At 45.3% G+C, this 18,782-nt stretch overlaps 1 protein-coding gene across 7 annotated transcripts in view; it reads left to right on the plus strand.

Moving 5' to 3' along the window:
• The window catches only part of foxp4 (forkhead box P4), a 177,467-nt gene that overhangs the window by 58,104 nt on the left and 100,581 nt on the right, over window positions 1-18,782 (plus strand). For 6 of the 7 annotated variants that reach the window (XM_014166826.3, XM_014166823.3, XM_082967447.1 and 3 more), the window contains exon 2: window positions 6,622-6,802. In XM_014166826.3, coding sequence (XP_014022301.1) covers window positions 6,632-6,802 — 171 coding nt within the window. In that variant the 5' untranslated portion in view covers window positions 6,622-6,631. Of the gene's footprint in view, window positions 1-92; window positions 344-6,621; window positions 6,803-18,782 lie in introns of those variants that run through there. The other variant, XM_014166820.3, reaches the window with a different exon arrangement.

The raw sequence follows: 18,782 nt of genomic DNA on the forward strand, positions 1-18,782 counted from the left end.
AGAAAGAGAAAGAGAGAGAGAGAGAGAGAGAGAGAGAGAGAGAGAGAGATGAGAGAGGTAGTGAGCTCATGAGCTCCTGAGTTCTTCTGCAAAAATATAGAGTTAGAGTTGGATAAATGTAGTTAAACTTGAATGTTTTCACAAGAACTTATACAGGATACTAACCTCAACATCAAAACCTTAAATCCAAATCACAATTCCACACCTAAAACCTTGATTTTGGACAAAATTACTTGAACGGACTATCACTACCAAGGACTATCAAAAACAAAACTTCTAACAAACCAAAACCTGCAGAAGAAACACAGTGGAAACCTGGAAATACCATCCAACACAACACTGAGTGAGTAATGTTCAGTCTGAACCTACTTCTGAAGCAAAAAATAAAAGACAATAATCCCACCTCCTCTTAACAGCCTCCCTGTCAGCTCCCCGATAGCTCTCCTGACAACCCCCACACATCCACTGAGGACATACAAAAGCCAGAGATTGTGCCCCTCATTGACTCAAAAGCTGTCATCAATGCAAAGGGTGGCTACTTTGAAGAATCTCAAATCTCAAATATATTTTGATTTGTTTAACACTTTATTTGGTTACTACATGATTCCGTATGTGTTATTTCATAGTTTTGATGTCTTCACTATTATTCTACAATGTAAAAAATTGTAAAAATAAAGAAAACCCTGGAATGAGTAGGTGTGTCCAACCTTTTGACAGTAGTCAAATGTTGTCTGTTGTCACGTCCTGACCATAGAGAGCTCGTATTTGTCTATGGTAGAGTAGGTCAGAGCGTGACTGGGGGGTTTTGTCTAGTTTATTTATTTTCTATGTTGTGTTCTAGGTTATTTTTTCTATGTTGGGTTTTTTGTCTAGTTTACATTTTCTATGTTGTGTTCTAGGTTCTTTTTTTCTAGGTTGGGGTTTTCGTATGATTCCCAATTAGAGGCAGCTGGTCATCGTTGTCTCTAATTGGGGATCATATTTAAGTTGTTGTTTTTCCCACTAGTGTTTGTGGGAGATTATTTTGAGTTTATGCATGTAGCACCACTTCGTCACGGTTTGTTGTTTTTGTTTGTAGTTTATTGTCTGTCTTGCATAGTTTCACATAGAAATAAAGATGTGGAACGATACGCATGCTGCGCCTTGGTCTCTTTCATACGACATCCGTGACAGAATCTCCCACCACCAAAGGACCAAGCACTGTGCCCAGGAGGAGCAGGGATCCTGGGCCCGGGATAGAAGAGAGTGGAGGACATCCTGGACCTGGGAGGAGGTAATGGCAGGGAACAAGATCCTGCCATGGAAGCAGGCGGAGACAGCGAGAGAGGAACGGCGACGATACGAGGAACTAGCACGGCAACGACAGAAGCTCGGTGCGCACTGTGCCTGCGCCCCGCATTTGCTGGGCTAAAGTGAGCATTCAACCAGGACGGGTTGTGCCGGCTCAGCGCTCCTGGTCTCCGGTGCGTCTCCTCAGTCCAGGATATCCTGCAACAGCTCTACGCACTGTGTCGCCAGTGCGCCTCCACAGCCCAGTGTGTCCTGTGCCAGCGCCCCACACTTGCCGGGCTAAAGTGAGCATTCAGCCAGGACGGGTTGTGCCAGCTCTACGCTCCAGACCTCCAGTGCGCCTTCACGGTCCAGTATATCCTGCACCGGTTCTACGCACCAGGTCTCCAGTGCGCCTCCACAGCCCAGTACGTCCTGTGCCTGCTCTCCGCACTCTCTCTGAAGTGCGTGTCCTCAGTCAGATATGTCCTGTGCCTGCTCCCCGCACTCTCCCTGAAGTGCGTGTTCCCAGTCAGGTATGTCCTGTGCCTCCTCCTCGCACTCGCCCTGAAGTGCATGTCACCAGTCTGATGCCACCTGTCCTGACTCCACGCACTAGGCCTCCAGTGCGCCTGCCCAGTCCGGTGACGTTCCCCAGTCCAGAGCTCCCGGCGACGGTCCCCAGTCCAGAGCTCCCGGCGACGGTCCCCAGCCCAGAGCCTCCACCGATGCTGGCGGGTTCGCAGGATGAGAGGGTTCTTCGTCCCGCACCAGAGCCGCCTCCTATGCTGGCGGGTTCGCAGGATGAGAGGGTTCGTCGTCCCGCACCAGAACCGCCTCTGATGCGGGATGAGAAGGTTCTTCGTCCTGCACCAAAGCCGCTACCAACACTAGACACCCCCCCCCCAACCCTCCCTTTTGGTTGCAGGTTTTGTGGCCGGAGTCCGCACCTTTGGGGGGGGGGGGGGGGTGGGGGGGGGAGTACTGTCACGTCCTGACTATAGAGAGCTCGTATTTTTCTATGGTAGAGTAGGTCAGAGCGTGACTGGGGGTTTTTGTCTAGTTTATTTATTTTCTATGCTGTGCTCTAGGTAGTTTTTTCTATGTTGGGTTTTTTGTCTAGTTTACATTTTCTATGTTGTGTTCTAGGTTCTTTTTTCTAGGTTGGGGTTTTCATATGATTCCCAATTAGAGGCAGCTGGTCATCGTTGTCTCTAATTGGGGATCATATTTAAGTTGTTGTTTTTCCCACTAGTGTTTGTGGGAGATTATTTTGAGTTTATGCATGTAGCACCTCTTTGTCACGGTTTGTTGTTTTTGTTTATAGTTTGTCTGTCTTGCATAGTTTCACATAGAAATAAAGATGTGGAACGATACGCACGCTGCGCCTTCTCTTTCATACGACATCCGTGACAACTGTTTGCTGATGATCTGGTGCTTCTGTCCCCAACCAAGGAGGGCCTACAGCAGCACCTAGATCTTCTGCACAGATTCTGTCAGACCTGGGCCCTGACAGTAAATCTCAGTAAGACACAAATAATGGTGTTCCAAAAAAGGTCCAGTTGCCAGGACCACGAATACAAATTCCATCTAGACACCGTTGCCCTAGAGCACACAAAAAATGATATATACCTCGGCCTTAACATCAGCGCCACAGGTAACTTCCACGATCTGAGAGACAAGGTAAGAAAAGCCTTCTATGCCATCAAAATGAACATAAAAATCCTCATACCAATTAGGATCAATAAAAATACTTGAATCAGTTATTGAACCCATTGCCTTTTATGGTTGTGAGGTCAGGGGTCCGATATCCAACCAAGAATTCACAAAATTGGACAAATACCAAATTGAGACTCTGCAAACAGAATTCTGCAAAAAAGATTCTCTGTGTACAACTTAAAACACCAAATAATGCTTACAGAGCAAAATTAGGCCGATTCACTCTAATGATCAAAATCCAGAAAAGAGACGTTCGATTCTACAACCACCTAAAAGGAAGCGATTCCTAAACCTTCCATAACAAAGCCATCACCTACAGAGAAATTAACCTGGAAAAGAGCCCTCTAAGCAAGCTGGTCCCATTCACAAACACAAACAGACCCCACAGAGCCCCAGGATAGCAACACAATTAAACCCAACCAAATCATGCGAAAACAAAAAGATAAAATTATTCAGCCCCTTTACTTTCAGTGCAGCAAACTCTGTCCAGAAGTTCAGTGAGGATCTCTGAATGATCCAATGTTGACCTAAATGACTAATGATGATAAATAGAATCCACCTGTGTGTAATCAAGTCTCCGTATGAATGCACCTGCTCTGTGATAGTCTCAGAGGTCCGTTTAAAGCGCAGAGAGCATCATGAAGAACAAGGAACACACCAGGCAGGTCCGAGATACTGTTGTGGAGAAGTTTAAAGCCGGATTTGGATACAAAAATATTTCCCAAGCTTTAAACATCCCAAGGAGCACTGTGCAAGCGATAATATTGAAATGGAAGGAGTATCAGACCACTGCAAATCTACGAAGACCCGGCCGTCCCTCTAAACTTTCAGCTCATACAAGGAGAAGACTGACCATGATCACTCTGGATGAACTGCAGAGATCTACAGCTGAGGTGGGAGACTCTGTCCATAGGACAACAATCAGTCGTATACTGCACAAATCTGGCCTTTATGGAAGAGTGGCAAGAAGAAAGCCATTTCTTAAAGATATCCATAAAAAGTGTTGTTTAAAGTTTGCCACTAGCCACCTGGGAGACATTCCAAAGATGTGGAAGAAGGTGCTCTGGTCAGATGAAACCAAAATCGAACTTTTTGGCAACAATGCAAAACGTTATGTTTGGCGTAAAAGCAACACAGCTCATCACCCTGAACACACCATCCCCACTGTCAAACATGTTGGTGGCAGCATCATGGTTTGGGCCTGCTTTTCTTCAGCAGGGGCAGGGAAGATGGTTAAAATTGATGGGAAGATGGATGGAGCCAAATACAGGACCATTCTGGAAGAAAACCTGATGGAGTCTGCAAAAGACCTGAGACTGGGACGGAGATTTGTCTTCCAACAAGACAATGATCCAAAACATAAAGCAAAATCTACAATGGAATGGTTCACAAATAAACATATCCAGGTGTTAGAATGGCCAAGTCAAAGTCCAGACCTGAATCCAATCGAGAATCTGTGGAAAGAACTGAAAACTGCTGTTCACAAACGCTCTGCATCCAACCTCACTGAGCTCGAGCTGTTTTGCAAGGAGGAATGGGCAAAAATTTCAGTCTCTCGATGTGCAAAACTGATAGAGACATACCCCAAGCGACTTACAGCTGTAATCGCAGCAAAAGGTGGCGCTACAAAGTATTAACTTAAGGGGGCTGAATAATTTTGCACGCCCAATTTTTCAGTTTTTTATTTGTTAAAAAAGTTTGAAATATCCAATAAATTTCGTTCCACTTCATGATTGTGTCCCACTTGTTGTTTATTCTTCACAAAAAATTACAGTTTTATATCTTTATGTTTGAAGCCTGAAATGTGGCAAAAGGTCGAAAAGTTCAAGGGGGCCGAATACTTTCGCAAGGCACTGTAATATGACATTTGAAATGTCTTTATTCTTTTGGAACTTTTTGTGAGTATTATGTTTACTGTTCATTTTTATTGTTTATTTCACTTTTGTTTATTATCTATTTCAATTGCTTTGGCAATATTAACATATGTTTCCCATGCCAATAAAGCCCCTTGAATTGAATTGATTTGAGAGATAGAGACAAGGCTTAAAGAGCCACACAACTCCAATAGCCGTCTGTCGAAAAGCACAACTTTTGACAATAACCAGAGATGCTGTGCGTGGCGTGCGAGCGTGCGTGTGTGTGTGTGTGTGTGTACAGAGCAGGGTTTGAGGGGGGGATGTTTGATGCGTGTGCGTGTGAGCGTGTGTGTGTGTGTGTGTGTGTGCGCGTGTGTGTGCGTGTGCGTGTGCGTGTGCGTGTGTGTGTGTGTGTGTGTGTGTACAGAGCAGGGTTTGAGGGGGGGATGTTTGATGCGTGTGCGTGTGAGCGTGTGAGCGTGTGTGTGTGTGTGTGTGTGTGTGCGCGTGTGTGTGTGTGTGTGCGTGTGCGTGTGCGTGTGTGTGTGTGTGTGTACAGAGCAGGGTTTGAGGGGAGGATGTTTGATGCGTGTTCTTAGGGTCCCTCTAATTAGAACGCTCTCCTTCGACAAACACAACAAAACGTGCCCCTCCTGAGTTTGTTGTTGTTTTTGAAAATACAACGCTCGCTAACACAGGGAGCGGGGACGCATTTGCCATCGTTAAGAGAAAGCGTGAGCGTGGGAGAGTGGGAAGGAGAGACAGAAACAGAGAGAAAGTGAAGGAACTAGAGAGAGAGACGTTTGGAAAACACAACAAGCTTCAGATGAGCTGGGCCTGTGAACTGTTAATGATGAGCCCAATCTCTGATTTCTGCTACCAGTTTTAGAAATAAACTTTCTCTGTGTTTGCTTCTGCCAGGGGGGGCACCAAATGCCATGGAGGAATTGCGCCCGTTGTGTGAGAAACCCTGTGTGTCTGTGTATGTTCCACCTGCCTTCGGAGAGAATTCATGTTTTCTTTTTCTCTGAGGCAAGAGTAGGTGAGAGCGCTGGTGGTGCTGCTAATGGAATATATGCTTGTGGGAAAACAAAAGGGTGTGTATGTGTTCCTTAGTCATGAGTATGTGGTGTAAAGGACAAACTGTCAAACTGTATTGGTTCACCGCAACATCAGCTGACAACCTCAAATCACACTGAAACATCTTCCCTCCCTACAGCCCCTCCCTGACATTTACAGGTAGTCCTACAGCCCCAAACCTCAGGCTGCCCTCTTCCTTCCTTCCCTCCTCCCTTGTCCTCTCCTGCCCACTCCTCCCCCCTTACCTTTGGTCCCTCTTCACACATATATCACCTTCTCACTCACCCCCATCCCCTCACCCCTGGCCCTACAGTCAAATCTGTGTGTGAGCACCACTGTCTCCTCTTCTCTCTATCGTCTTTCTTTCTCTCTCTCATTCTCTATTTCATTCTCTCTCGCATTCTCTCTCTCTCTCATTTTCTATTTCATTCTCTCGCATTCTCTCTCTCTCTCATTCTCTATTTCATTCTCTCTCGCATTCTCTCTCTCTCTCATTTTCTATTTCATTCTCTCTCATTCTCTTTCCCATTCTCTATTTCATTCTCTCTCTCTCTCATTCTCTATTTCATTCTCTCTCTCTCTCTCTCTCTTTTATTTGTTGACCCAGGCTCCAGAACACAGCTCACACTGCCATGGCTGCACTCGTTCACCGTCACCTAATCTCTGTTTGTCTTTCTCTCTCCTCTCTCGCTCCCAGGTGCCACGTGATGATGGTGGAATCAGCCTCTGAGACCATTCGAACTACGACCTCCAATCAGAACGGAGTCAGCAACCTCAGCAGCCAATCAGACGGCGGGGGAGGGAGAGAAGGCGGGTCCAACGGAGACACCAATGGGGAGATCAGCCCAGTGGACCTACTGCACCTCCAGCAGCAACAGGTGTGTGTGTGTGTGTGTGTGTGTGTGTGTGTGTGTGTGTGTGTGTGTGTGTGTGTGTGTGTGTGTGTGTGTGTCCCTGTGTGTGTGTGGTTGTCTTACACCCAACATATATTATTGACATAGTTGTTTAGAAGCACTGTGTACAGTCGTTTACATGATGTAATGCTGACATGTTGAGAAGACGTGCTGACATATAGATGGTAAATAGAAAGTATGTCCATCTTATTACAATCAGATCCCTGGAAGCTTTTAACTTTGTGACAAACTGCATCATCTTCACTTCATTTAAACTCTCTCTACTGGAGAAACGACTTGTTTCATTAAGGTGTGTGTGTGTCTGTGCGTGCGTGTGTGTGTGTTTGCATTTGATAACTGAGAAACACTGTATTTATTGGTGTGGGTTTGTGTGGACAAGCTTGTGTATGTGTGTTTTATTTCAAGGTTGGTGACACTATAGCGTGATGTGGTCGGTGTTGCGCTGTTTTAGTTCCCCTGGTGCGTCAGTGTTTCCCCTCCCCTAGCCACTGTATCAGATAGAATTTCCGTGCTTCCTGGAGTTCCTTGGCTGAAAATCCACACTTTGTTTCCCGTTATCCCAGATCCCCAAATTCCTTCTCCCTGACTCTCTATACTGCCAGACTAGTGACACACACACACACACACACGCACACACACACACGCACTGTACATAGGCCTATAAACCGGACAACATTATTTGAGTTGAGGCCCCTATATGAAAAGAGCAGCAGAGTAACTATAGTGGTTATAATGAAGGTGGATTATGTAAATGAAGAGAACTTCTACTTCTCCACTCTTATCCTTTCTCTGTCTACCTTTTCACTCCTCCACTTCTCCCTCCTCCCTTTTTTTCTGACTGCATCCTCCCTCTGTTTCCTCTGAAACCTCCAGCACTGGACACAAACCCTCAACCTTACCTCACACAAGTAGCTCTTTATTCTGTGGCCCCGTCTCTTTTTTTCTGTGTTGTTGCACCTGCGTGTCTGTGTGTTCGTCTGTGTGTGTATGCAGTGGTTATTTCCTCCCTTATATGCCTTACCAACCTCAAACATACCACCCTCTCGCTTTCCATCTTTCCCTCTTCCTCTCTCACTCTCTCTGTCTCTCTCTTTCTCTCTCACTCCCTGTGTCTCTCTCTTTCCCTCTCTTCCCCTCACTCCCTCTGTTGCTCTCTTTCCCTCTCTTCCGCTCTCACGCTCTCTCTTTCCCTCTCTTCCTCTCTCTCTCTCGTTCCCTCTCTTCCTCTTCCTCTCATTCCCTCTCTGTCTCTCTCTTTCCCTCTCTTCCTCTCACTCCCTCTCTCTCTCTCTTTCCCTCTCTTCCTCTCTCTCTCTTTCCCTCTCTTCCTCTCTCTCTCTCTTTCCCTCTCTTGCTCTTCCTCTCACTCCCTCTCTGTCTCTCTCTTTCCCTCTCTTCCTCTCTAATTCCCTCTCTGTCTCTCTCTTTCCCTCTCTTCCTCTCTCACTCCCTCTCTGTCTCTCTCTTTCCCTCTCTTCCTCTCTCACTCCCTCTCTGTCTCTCTCTTTCCCTCTCTTCCTCTCTCACTCCCTCTCTGTCTCTCTCTTTCCCTCTCTTCCTCTCTCACTCCCTCTCTGTCTCTCTCTTTCCCTCTCTTCCTCTCTCACTCCCTCTCTGTCTCTATCTTTCCCTCTCTTCCTCTCTCACTCCCTCTCTGTCTCTCTCTTTCCCTCTCTTCCTCTCTCATTCCCTCTCTGTCTTTCCCTCTCTTCCTCTCTTCCTCTCTCACTCCCTCTCTGTCTCTCTCTTTCCCTCTCTTCCTCTCTCACTCCTCTCACTCCCTCTCTGTCTCTCTCTTTCCCTCTCTTCCTCTCTCACTCCCTCTCTGTCTCTCTCTTTCCCTCTCTTCCTCTCTCACTCCCTCTCTGTCTCTCTCTTTCCCTCTCTTCCTCTCTCACTCCCTCTCTATCTCTCTCTTTCCCTCTCTTCCTCTCTCACTCCCTCTCTGTCTCTCTCTTTCCCTCTCTTCCTCTCTCACTCCCTCTCTGTCTCTATCTTTCCCTCTCTTCCTCTCTCACTCCCTCTCTGTCTCTCTCTTTCCCTCTGTCTCTCTCTTTCCTTCTCTTCCTCTCTGTCTCTGTCTTTCCCTCTCTTCCTCTTCCTCTCATTCCCTCTCTGTCTCTCTCTTTCCCTCTGTCTCTCTCTTTCCTTCTCTTCCTCTCACTCCCTCTCTGTCTTTCCCTCTCTTCCTCTCTGTCTCTCTCTTTCCCTCTCTTCCTCTCTCACTCCCTCTCTCTCTCTCTTTCCCTCTCTTCCTCTCTCATTCCCTCTCTCTGTCTTTCCCTCTCTTCCTCTCTCATTTCCACTGTCTCTCTCTTTCCCTCTCTTCCTTTCTCATTCCCTCTGTCTCTCTCTTTCCCTCTCTTCCTCTCTCATTCCCTCTCTCTGTCTTTCCCTCTCTTCCCCTCTCACGCCCTCTGTCTCTGTCTTTCCCTCTCTTCCCCTCTCACGCCCTCTGTCTCTGTCTTTCCCTCTCTTCCTCTCACTCCCTCTCTGTCTTTCCCTCTCTTCCTCTCTGTCTCTCTCTTTCCCTCTCTTCTTCTCTCACTCCCTCTCTGTCTCTCTCTTTCCCTCTCTTCCTCTCTCACTCCCTCTCTGTCTCTCTCTTTCCCTGTCTTCCTCTCTCATTCCCTCTGTCTCTCTCTTTCCCTCTCTTCCTCTCACTCCCTCTCTGTCTTTCCCTCTCTTCCCCTCTCACGCCCTCTCTGCTTGATGGAAGAGAATCTCAACCGTTCCTCTAGTTCCTGGAGTTACAGTCGGTCTAGTCATAGAATCTCTACTATGTATCTAATTTATCATACCATGATGCAATGGAGATATTTACATCTGTCTCTCTCTCTGTCTCTCTCTCACTTTCCTTTTCTTTCGCTCCATGAAGAGTAGCACAGTGATCTCTGTATTTGTGTTCTCCTGTCATCACCACTCAATATCCCCCACTCCCCCCTCTCCAGCCCAGATCTGAGTTCCGTGCCAGTAAGCATTGCATGGTCCTTTGATATCACAGCTATACCTTAAATACCCGTTTTCTCCCCCTTTCTCTCTCTCTGTTTCTGTCTCTTTCCCTTTTTCTCCTAACCTCCTCTATTCTACTCATCCACCTGAAGTACAGAGCAGTGTAGGTGGTTAAACACCCGGCCTAGATGCACTGAAACAGAGAGGAACCACTGAGCCTCTTTACACACACACACACACACGCACGCACGCACGCACGCACGCACGCACGCACATGCAAACACAACCCTTACAGAAAAACCACATGCATTTCACCTGATCACATGTGAAGTGTGTGTGTTTTCATGTGATCACGTTATGTGAAGTTAATGTTATAACATGAAACTACACATATGAAATTGTGTGATATTCCACATGTAAAATCATGAGATATATCCCCCCCCCCCCCCCCCACACACACACACACACACACACACACACACACACAGTGCTCTTCACAGGCGGCGTTGTCAGAATACAATGCCGTCTCTCCCCGGGCCCCTCGGGAGCCTGGGAAAAATCACAGCCATCTCCAGCCGTCAAACCCCTCCACCGGCCTCTCTCGCTTGCTCTCTCTCTCTTTTGGTCAGAGCAGCAGGGTAAAGTGAGGGAAGGGTATTGATAGGGCTGGGCGATATGGTCAAAATATAATATCCCAATTTTGGGATATTATATGATGGTATTAAATGATGGTATTTGATGGTGTTTTGTTTTTCAATGATAAAAGTGTGCTTTCATTTTGCTTTATGGGTTATTCATGACCCTATGATGGCAACACATACCGTTGTACCTTCTAAGTGATTTCAATGTGTCTTTCTCTATTCTGATTGTTTTATACTGTTCAGTTAACCTCTATGGGCTAGGTGGGACGCTTGCGTCCCACCTACGTAACAGCCACTGCCAGCCTGTGGCGCGATTTTCAAAACCTTAAAAATCCTATTACTTCAATTTCTCAAACATATGACTATTTTACAGCCATTTAAAGACAAGACTCTCGTTAATCTAACCACACTGTCCGATTTCAAAAAGGCTTTACAACGAAAGCAAAACATTAGATTATGTCAGCAGAGTACCAAGCCAGAAATAATCAGACACCCATTTTTCAAGCCAGCATATAATGTCACCAAAACCCAGAAGACAGCTAAATGCAGCACTCACCTTTGATGATCTTCATCAGATGACAACCCTAGGACATTATGTTATACAATACATGCATGTTTTGTTCAATCAAGTTCATATTTATATCAAAAACCAGCTTTTTACATTAGCATGTGACGTTCAGAACTAGCATACCCCCCGCAAACTTCCGGGGAATTCGCTAACATTTTACTAAATTACTCACGATAAACGTTCACAAAAAGCATAACAATTATTTTAAGAATTATAGATACAGACCTCCTCTATGCACTCGATATGTCCGATTTTAAAATAGCTTTTTGGTGAAAGCACATTTTGCAATATTCTAAGTACATAGCCCAGGCATCACGGGCTCGCTATTTAGACACCCGGCAAGTTTAGCACTCACCATAATCATATTTACTATTATAAAAGTTTGATTACCTTTTGTTGTCTTCGTCAGAATGCACACCCAGGACTGCTACTTCAATAACAAATGTTGGTTTGGTCCAAAATAATCCATCGTTATATCCGAATAGCGGCGTTTTGTTCGTGCGTTCCAGACACTATCCGAAATAGTAAAGAAGTGTCGCGCGCATGGCGCAATTCGTGACAATAAAATTCTAAATATTCCATTACCGTACTTCGAAGCATGTCAACCGCTGTTTAAAATCAATTTTTACGACATTTTTCTCGTAGAAAAGCGATAATATTCCGACAGGGAATCTCCTTTTCGGCAAACAGAGGAAAAAATCCCAAAGGCGGGGGCGGTCGGGGTCACGCGCATAAGCCCAGTGTCCCTTGATCGGCCACTTGAGAAAGGCGATAATGTGTTTCAGCCTGGGGCTGGAATGACGACATTCTGTTTTTTCCCGGGCTCTGAGCGCCTATGGACGACGTGGGAAGTGTCACGTTAGAGCAGAGATCCTTAGTAAATGATAGAGATGGAAAAGAAGTTCAAGAAATGGTCAGACAGGCCACTTCCTGTAAAGGAATCTCTCAGGTTTTGACCTGCCATTTGAGTTCTGTTATACTCACAGACACCATTCAAACAGTTTTAGAAAATTTAGGGTGTTTTCTATCCATATGTAATAAGTATATGCATATTCTAGTTACTGGGTAGGAGTGGTAACCAGATTAAATCGGGTATGTTTTTTATCCAGCCGTGTCAATACTGCCCCCTAGCCCTAACAGGTTAAACTTAAACCCCAAATTATTTTCAGCATTTTCAAATAAAAATAAGCATTTCCTGCACTAATTTGAGATCATTTTCACACTGCAATTTAGGACTGCACGATATGGGCAAAAATCGATGCTTTATTTTTACCTAAATATTGCAATTGCTATTTGACTTGCGACTTGAGTGAACACTTGTGTGAACTGTTGAAATCATGGAAATATAATGATTATTCAAATTCTATAGTTAGATTATAATAGTGGACACTTTGAATACAGTGTTTGACATGATAACGAACTTAGAAAGCCAGGGAGGAGTTATTGTGACAGGGTAAGAACCAAAGTGTTGGTCAGTGTTTCCTAGGGTACCCTATAATCTTTGACTACATTAAATGTTTTCTCGTAGCTACTTCATGTAGCTAACATATTCATTCATCGCCTATTCCTCTTTGATTTAGAAGATACTGTTGCACAAACACCTCCCACACATGCGGTGAACTCACCTGGTTTAAATGGTGTCTCTAGAGACAAAACCTCTCTCATCGTCACTCAATGTCTAGGTTTACCTCCACTGTATTCACATCCTACCATACCCTTGTCTGTACATTTTGCCTTGAATCTATTCTTCCGCGCCCAGAAACCTGCTCCTTTTACTCTCTGTTCCGAAACGCACTAGACGACCAGTTCTAATAGCCTTTAGCCGTACCCTTATCCTACTTCTCCTCTGTTCCTCTGGTGATGTAGAGGTTAACCCAGGCCCTGCAGCGCCTAGCTCCACTCCCATTCCCCAGGCGCTCTCATTTGTTGACTTCTGTAACCGTAAACGCCTTGGTTTCATGCATGTTAACATTAGAAGCCTCCTCCCCAAGTTTGTTTTATTCACTGCTTTAGCACACTCTGCCAACCCGGATGTCCTAGCCGTGTAGGAATTCTGGCTTAGGAAGGCCACCAAAAGTCCTGACATTTCCATCCCTAACTATAACATTTTCCGACAAGATAGAACTGCTAAAGGGGGTGGAGTTGCAATCTACTGCAGAGATAGCCTGCAAAGTTCTGTCATACTATCCAGGTCTGTGCCCAAACAATTCAAGCTTCTACTTTTAAAAATCCACCTTTCCAGAAACAAGTCTCTCACTGTTGCTGCTTGTTATAGACGACCTTCAGCCCCCAGCTGTGCCCTGGACACCATATGTGAATTGATTGCACCCCATCTATCTTCAGAGCTCATACTGTTAGGTGACCTAAACTGACACATGCTTAACACTCCGGCCGTCCTACAATCTAAGCTAGATGCCCTCAATCTCACACAAATTATCAATGAACCTACCAGGTACAACCCCAAATCCGTAAACACAGGCACCCTCATAGATATCATCCTGACCAACATGCCCTCTAAATACACCTCTGCTGTCTTCAACCAGGATCTCAGCAATCACTGCCTCCTTGCCTGCGTCCGTAATGGGTCTGCGGTCAAACGACCACCCCTCATCACTGTCAAACGCTCCCTAAAACACTTCAGCGAGCAGGCCTTTCTAATCAACCTGGCCCGGGTATTCTGGAAGGATATTGACCTCATTCCGTCAGTAGAGGATGCCTGGTTATTCTTTAACTTCTCTAGGGTAGGGGGCAGTATTTTGACGTCCGGATGAAAGGCGTGCCCAAATTAAACTGCCTGCTACTCAGGCTCAGAAGGTAGGATATGCATATTATTAGTAGATCTGGATAGAAAACACTCTGAAGTTTCTAAAACTGTTTGAATGATGTCTGTGAGTATAACAGAACTTATATGGCAGGCAAAAACCTGAGAAAAATCCAACCAGGAAGTGTGGAAATCTGAGGTTGTAGTTTTTCAAGTGATTGCCTATACAGTATACAGTGAATTAGGGTTCATTTTGCACTTCCTAAGGCTTCCACTAGATGTCAACAGTCTTTAGAACGTTGTTTCATGCTTCTACTGTGACTAGGGAGAGAATAAGAGCTCCTGGAAGTAGATGAGTGAGAGAATGACATGAGCTCAGAGGCGCGCGCTCACGTGAGAGTTAGCTGTGTTCCTTTTCTTTTTTGAAGACATTGGAATTGTCCGGTTGGAATATTACTGAAGATTTATGATAAAAACATCGTAAAGATTGATGCTATACATCGTTTGACATGTTTCTACGAACGTGAATATAACTTTTTTTGACTTTTCGTCGTGACATTTTGCACACGCTTCCTGCATTTGGAGTAGTGGACTAAACGCGCGAACAAAAAGGAGGTATTTGGACATAAATGATGGACTTTATCGAACAAAACAAACATTTATTGTGGAACTGGGATTCCTGGGAGTGCATTCTGATGAAGATCATCAAAGGTAAGTGAATATTTATAATGTCATTTTTGTCATTTCTGTTGACTACAAAATGGCGGGTATCTGTATGGCTTGTTTTGATATCTGAGCGCTGTACTCAGATTATTGCTAAATTTGCTTTCGCCGTAAAGCTTTTTTGAAATCTGACACAGCGGTTGCATTAAGGAGAAGTGTATCTATATTTCTTGGAATAACTGTTTAATATTTTATCAACGTTTATGATGAGTATTTCTGTAAATTGATGTGCTCATTCACCGGAAGTTTTGGGAGGCAAAACATTTCTGAACATTACACGCCAATGTAAAATGTTTTTTTTTTATATAAATATGAACTTTATCGAGCAAAACGTACATGTACTGTGTAACATGAAGTCCTATGAGTGCCATCTGATGAAGATCATCAAAGGTTAGTGATTCATTTTAGCTGTATTTCTGTTTTTTTGTGACGCCTCTCCTTGCTTGGAAAATGGCTGTGTGGTTTTTCTTGTCTCGACGCTGTCCTTACATGATCTAATGTTATGCTTTCGCCGTAAAGCCTTTTTGAAATCGGACAATGTGGTTGGATTAACGAGAAGTCCCACACGCTAGCATCCCACATACCCCAGAGAGGTTAAAAGTGCTTTCCTCACCATCTTAAATAAGCATGCCCATTCAAAAAATGTAGAACCAGGAACAGATATAGCCCTTGGTTTACTCCAGACCTGACTGCCCTTGACCAGCACAAAAACATCCTGTGGCGTACTGCATTTGCATCGAATAGCCCCCGCGATACTCAACTTTTCAGGGAAGTTAGGAACCAATATACCCAATAAACCAATATACTGTGGCTAGGAAACACTGTCACCACCGATAAATCCACGATAATTTCAGTAAGCATTTTTCTACGGCTGGCCATGCTTTCTACCTGGCTACCCCTACCCCGGTCAACAGCTCTGCACCCCCCACAGCAACTTGCCCAAGCCTCCCCCATTTCTCATTCACCCAAAGCCAGATAGCTGATGTTCTGAAAGAGTTGCAAAATCTGGACCCCTACAAATCAGCTGGGCTAGACAATCTGGACCCTCTCTTTCTAAAATGATCTGCCGAAATTGTTGCAACCCCTATTACTAGCCTGTTCAACCTCTCTTTCGTATCGTCTGAGATCCCCCAAAGATTGGAAAGCTGCCGCGGTCATCCCCCTCTTCAAAGGGGGAGACACTCTAGACCCAAACTGTTATAGAGCTACCCTGCCTTTCTAAGGTCTTCGAAAGCCAAGTTAACAAACAGACCACCGACCAGATCCCACCGTACCTTCTCCGCTATGCAATCTGGTTTCCGAGCTGGTCATGGGTGCACCTCAGCCACGCTCAAGGTCCTAAACGATTTCATAACTGCCATCAATAAAAGCAATGCTATGCAGCCGTATTCATCGACCTGGCCAAGGCTTTCAACTCTGTCAATCACCACATTCTTATCGGCAGACTCAACAGCCTTGGTTTCTCAATTGACTGCCTCGCCTGGTTCACCAACTACTTCTCAGACAGAGTTCAGTGTGTCACATTGGAGTGCCTGTTGTCCGGACCTCTGGCAGTCTCTATGAGGGTGACACAGGGTTAAATTCTCGGGCCGACTCTTTTCTCTGTATACATCAATGATGTCGCTCTTTCTGCTGGTGATTCTCTGATCCACCTCTACGCAGACAACAATATTCTGTATACTTCTGGCCCTTCTTTGGACACTGTGTTAACTAACCTCCAGATGAGCTTCAATGCCATACAATCTCCTTCCGTGGCCTCCAACTGCTCTTAAATGCAAGTAAATCTAAATGCATGCTCTTCAACCGATCGCTGTCCGCATCTGCCCACCCGTCCAGCATCACTACTCTGGACGGTTCTGACTTGTGGACAATATGTGGACAACTACAAATACCTAGGTGTCTGGTTAGACTGTAAACTCTCCTTACAGACTCACATTAAGCATCTCCAATCCAAAATTAAATCTAGAATCGGCTTCCTATTTCGCAACAAAGCATCCTTCACTCATGCTGCCAAACATACCCTCGTAAAACTAACTATCCTACCGATCCTTGACTTCAGCGATGTCATTAACAAAATAGCCTCCAACACTCTACTCAGCAAATTTGTTGGAGTCTATCACAGTGCCATCCATTTTGTCACCAAAGCCCCATATACTACCCGCTACTGTGACCTGTATGCTCTCATTGGCTGGCCCTCGCTTCATATTCATTGCCAAACCCACTGGCTCCTGATCATCTATAAGTCTTTACTAGGTAAAGCCCCGCCTTATCTGAGCTCACTGGTCACCATAGCAGCACCCACCTGTAGCACACGCTCCAGCAGGTATATTTCACTGGTCACCCCCAAAGCTAATTCCTCCTTTGGCTGCCTTTCCTTCCAGTTCTCTGCTGCCAATGACTGGAACAAATTGCAAAAATCACTGAAGCTGGAGACTCATATCTCCCTCACTAACTTTAAGCATCAGCTGTCAGAGCAGCTTACCGATCATTGCACCTGTACATAGCCCATCTGTAAATAGCCCATCCAACTACCTCATCCCCATATTTTTTTTTGTCCTTTGCACCCCAGTATCTCTACTTGCACATTCATCTTCTGCACATCTATCACTCCAGTGTTTAATTGTTACATTTTAATTACTTCGCCACTACGGCCTATTTATTGCCTTATCTCCCTAATCTTACCTCATTTGCACACACTGAATATAGACTTTTCTATTGTGTTATTGACTGTACGTTTGTTTATTCCGTGTGTAGCTCTGTGTTGTTGTTTGTGTCACACTGATTTGCTTTATCTTGGCCAGGTCGCAGTTGTAAATGAGAACTTGTTCTCAACTGTCCTACCTGGTTAAATAACGGTGAAATAAAAAATGGTGGAGCAACAACAACAGCGCTCTTTGAGTGACAGGGGGCTTGGTCTGTGTGGAAAGTGGCATGGAGAAAGAGAGAGAGCGGAGAGAGATTAAAAAAACGGGCGTTACAAATGGCAGAAGTGTATCACATAAACAAACCAAACATTGAAATACCGTTATAAAAGGTACAGTAAAAACCCAAACTGGTCCCTGCATAAATACCGGTATCTACACTGAGTGTACAAAACATCAGGAACACCTGCTCTTTCCATGACATAGACCCACAAAGTGAATCCAGGTGAAAGAAGAATTTTTAAGCCTTGAGACAATTGAGACATGGATTGTGTATGTGTACAATTCAGAGGGTGAATTGGCAAGACAAAAGATTGAAGTGCCTTTGAACGGGGTATGGTAGTAGGTGCCCGGCGCACCGGTTTCAGTGTGTCAAGAACTGCAACGTTGCTGGGTTTTTGACGCTAAACATTTTCCTGTGTGTATCCAGAATGGTCCACCACCCAAAGGACATCCAGCCAACGTGACGCAACTGTGGGAAGCATTGGCGTCAACATGGACCAGCATCCCTGTGGAATGCTTTCGGCACCTTGTAGTCCATGCCCCGATGAATTAAGTCTGTTCTAAGGGCAAAAGGGGGTACAACTCAATATTAGGAAGGTGTTGCTAATGTTTTGTAAAGTCAGTGTAGTGAAATACTGTACACCGCCCAGCCCTAGGTAGTGAGAGGAGTAAAAGTGTAGGGTGTGTGAGAAAGAGAGCGAGAGAGTCCCTACAGGCAGATAGATGTAACAGAAGGGGAGTGGGTAAGAGGGTGAGAGAGATGGACGGGGGAGGGAGGGAGGGAGGGAGGGAGGGGTGTATTTCTGAGACGTGTCAGAAAAGGGCGCCTGGGCCTCCCTGTGGAATGTGCCCTGTCTGCCTCCCCAGAAAGAACAGAACGAGAGAAAAGAGAGAGGACAGAGGAGAGGGGGGAAGACCAGGCCTGCCTCCCCACCCTGAGACCAGAGGGAGATGGAACAACTCAAGCTGTACCCCATACCCAGAAAGAACAGCGCGAGAGAGAGAGAAAGAGAGAGCGAGTATGAGAGGAGGAACCAGGAGTGAACACAAGTGGAGCCCCCAGCCTCTCTCACAAAGCCAGGATTCCTGCATGTTGTTTTTTTCTCTCTCAATCTATTAAGTGTTCTTCACTTAAAATTCTCTCTTTCTTTCTCTCTCTTTCTTGCTCTATCGCTTTCTACCCCTGACCAGACGACCTCTCGAGAGACAGCATGATGCTCCATTTTTCTCTGAGGGGTGAGAAGAGGGAGGGAGAGGGAGGAGGTTGATTCCACAGGACTGGATGTTAAATTGTGCATAACAGGTTACTAACATCACCAGACAAATCCCTCCCAAAACTCAAAGCCCTCTGTGTGCGCTTATTCACATGCATGTG

Source organism: Salmo salar, chromosome 22 (genome assembly GCF_965601325.2).
Source record: "Salmo salar chromosome 22, fSalSal1, whole genome shotgun sequence".
Taxonomy (NCBI): Eukaryota; Metazoa; Chordata; class Actinopteri; order Salmoniformes; family Salmonidae; genus Salmo; species Salmo salar.